Source organism: Populus alba, chromosome 4, assembly GCF_005239225.2.
Source record: "Populus alba chromosome 4, ASM523922v2, whole genome shotgun sequence".
Taxonomy (NCBI): Eukaryota; Viridiplantae; Streptophyta; class Magnoliopsida; order Malpighiales; family Salicaceae; genus Populus; species Populus alba.
The window spans coordinates 5,669,185-5,672,737 of NC_133287.1; the positions used below are offsets into that span (position 1 = coordinate 5,669,185).

The 3,553-nt window shown below is 35.8% G+C and overlaps 1 protein-coding gene across 1 annotated transcript; it reads right to left on the minus strand.

Annotated features, from left to right (window-relative positions):
* Positions 1 to 1,993: 1,993 nt before the first annotated feature.
* LOC118037040 (uncharacterized) lies at positions 1,994 to 2,934 on the minus strand. The gene has a single exon (XM_035042922.2). The coding sequence runs from the start codon at positions 2,799 to 2,801 to the stop codon at positions 2,094 to 2,096; it is 708 nt and encodes a 235-aa protein (XP_034898813.1). The 5' UTR covers positions 2,802 to 2,934; the 3' UTR covers positions 1,994 to 2,093.
* Between the last annotated feature and the right edge of the window lie 619 nt (positions 2,935 to 3,553).

Consider the following 3,553-nt stretch of genomic DNA (forward strand, 5'->3'; position numbering starts at 1 on the left):
CAGTATGACCCGTTCCTTGGCTCCACAATGAAGAAAACATGCTCACGGGCTCTATAAATAGAGGAGGAACAACAGAAGAAAGGGGGGGAAGAGAAGAGGAAGGAGGACGGAGAGAGAGGGAACAAAAGAGGTAATAGAAGGGAGAATAGAGTGAGAAGAGAGGAGAGAAGGCAGAGAAGAAGAAGGGAAGAAGCAGAGAAGAAAACGGGAAAAAACAGAGGAGAGAGAGAGAAGGAAAACCGCCGGCCACCGCGAACCGCCAGCGCCGCCGCCGCCACCCCTGCTGCATCAGCTGCTGCCAGCATCAACACAGCTCCAGGTAACGTCCTACCTTTCCCGTCGTTTTTTTTGCTTCAGTTAATGCAGAACGTTTACGTTCTGCAGAATTAATTAGCCAGTTACTGTGCTATGCACAGTAACTTAACTGGCTAATTAATTCACATTACTGTGCATTTGCTAATTAATTCTTTAGTCACTGTGTGCACAGTACCCCCGGTTACTATGTGCACAGTGACCAGCCCATGCATTTGGGCCAGGTTCGGCCCAGCCCATGTATTTGGGCCTGACCCGGCCCATTTCAAAGAAAACAAATAAAAAATATTTGTTTCAGCATTTTATAATTTTTTCGCGTAGTTTTTATGTCATTTTGATTAATATTGGGTGGTATTTTATGTTGTTAAAAATACAAAAATCTGATATTAAAATACCCGGTTTTCGTAAAAAAAAACTTCCAAAAATACAAAAAAATTGAAAAAAAAGAAAAAAAATGTTTTTGTGCATACGGCCAAATGTCTCAAAGCTAAAAATTCATATTGTATTTTTTTCATACACAAAAAAAATATTTTAGCATGCATTTTGGCTTTAATAACCAGTTTATTAAAGTCAAGAGAATATTGGCCAATATTTCAAAAACAACAAAAATTTTTGTTTGGCTCTTAGTATCCGGGGTATGACTTTACACGTAATGCATATTCCGGATATTTAATTCTTTTTGTTTTTTTGGACAATAGAACCTGGGGTATGACATTACATGTAATGCGTATTCCGAACAATAAAAAACCACAACACGACCTTAGATTTTATCAGACATTAAAACAATGCAGCTTATCTTAGGTAGGGCGTAGTTGGGGTGCTAATACCTTCCCTTTACGCAACCAGTCTCCGTACCCGATCTCTAAAGACCAGTTAAGGTTCCTAGTAACCAGAATACTAGGTGGCGACTCCCTGTCCATTTTTTACCTTAGAGACAAAGAACTCCTTGTCTCACCATATTTTCCATGCCAAATAGACAACATACCACACCTTCATGAAGAGTTTGGGGTGGACGATCGCCGCGCCGCCGCACACGTGCGACAATCTACACACCACTTGAATTTGCTCGTAGCAAAGCGCGGACAGTCAATCTAATTTAAAAAAAAAAAAAACAATTATTTTACAATATATTAATGATAATGATAATGATAATTCATTTATTTAGGTTTCTTTCACTTTATTAAGATTAGTTTGGTGACAAAAATTAGGATACATAATAAATTTTTGACAAGGAGAAATTATTTTAGTTGCAAGATCCTCTCAACTTTTGATGAGATCAAAATTTAGTGATCACGGATTCACGGGCTTCTCATATGGTCATACATTGGCAATTTGAATCGGTGTAATTTCATTATTTAAGATTTATTTAGGAGTTACGTGGCAGAACATGTCAAAATGGATTTTAAAAAAAAAATCGATGAAATTTTGTTAGCAACTTGCGTGAGCTCCTTTACAGGATGTTGAATTCTGGTGGGCGAGAATGTCAAGTCGGGCATCTTATCTCATAATTCGACACGCGCTAACGTCCAGTCATGGATGATTTCTGAGATCTTTCCTAACCATAATCACCTCCGATTGATTGTCTCGAGAGAAAACCATCACCGAGGATGAAATCAGATTTGCAAATAAATTATTTTCCAAGTTAAAGAAGATTTCACCTTTGTTTACAATTGCAAACAAATGATGATAATTTTAGCTAAAATTAATAAAAATTCAACATTTTACAAAACACAAAAATGATATTGAAAACAAAACCGTGAACCATTTATCTGAAATTTGCGTTATCTAACAGTTGAAGCAACGGTGTGTGCCCACCATCTAAGATTATCTTTCATGTCAATCTCGTTGCCCAAAGCAGGAATTCTCCAATTCATCAATGGTTCCTCTTTCCTCTTCTTTTCCAGAACTTCCCATGCTTCAGATAAATAAGGCCTACATACTGTAGGCTCATCAAGAATGGCTTCTTCCTCATCTTTTTTACCAAGTCTATGCAATCCTGGAATTATTGAAGCCAAGTTTGAATCTTTATCTTCTTCCGAGAAGACAAACCCCAAATCCATAAATCCTCTTAACTCTTCATATTCCAGTTCTGACAAGCTCTTGCTTGTCACTTTCTTTCCCTTTCTCCTCCTCGAAACTTTCTTTTTAGGTGACTCCAGAATATATACTCTCTCTGTTGGTGTTGAGTATTCTTCCTCTGTGACTTCTTTTCCTGAGAGGATGGTGTGGAGCTTTGGTGAGCGGAGAACTGAATCTGGAGAGAGAGAAAAGCCAGAAGTGAAGCTTGTTTTGGAGCACAGATCTTCACTCATAGACCTTATGATGATCGTTGGCACTCTCGAGATCTCTGGTTTTGGAGCCTTTTCTTGATTTTCTTGATGTGGGTTTGTTTCTACAGTGGACGATTTAGCCAAACTTGGTTGTTTCTTGAATATTTCCATCTCAAACCAGCACGAATCAAAGAGCTCAATAACTTCTGTTGCGTCCATTAATGGCGGCTATAGAGGAGAACAAGAAATAAAAAATCTAGAATTTGTATATGGGATGTTCTTCTATTTACTGGGTCTCAATATATATACAGACTCCCTTTGTCACTAATAAATTGCCCTCGTGTTTTTCAAATGTTTTACCCAAAAACTAAAACTAAAATAATAAATAGAGTAACTGCACGTTTTCCACCAATGATATTCTTATTATAAAACTCATTTGTTTTATTCTTATTTTCCGAGTGAGTTGCTTTTCTCGGAAAGAAAAAGTAGTTGAGACGTGTTTGGGACGTGACTTTGCTTCAACACAAAGCAAAATGAAATTATTGAGTGCGGTGCAACATGAAATTGATTGTCTAGAGGATGCTAGATAATTGAAATCAGTTGTGGTTTATAATTGGGTGAATAAATTGATCAAATCATTTAAAATACTTATAAAAATAAATCTAGAAGAAACTCTTTTTGAACTTTCTCATGTTATTTCAATTAGAAAATAAAAATAAAAAACCGGTTTATTTTGATAATCAAAACTAAATTAAAAAACCAAATCAAGAAAACAAATCATAAACTAAAGATTCATTCATAAGTTATAATAAATAAATCAAAGTGTAGTAAGAAATAGTCAAACTAAAAAATAAAACTAATAAACATGATTCAATAATTATTCAATAGGGTTTGGTTTAAAAGTTCTTAAGAAATGATTATACTAACCCAAATAATAAACAATTTTAACCCATAGCCACCTCTATCTCATA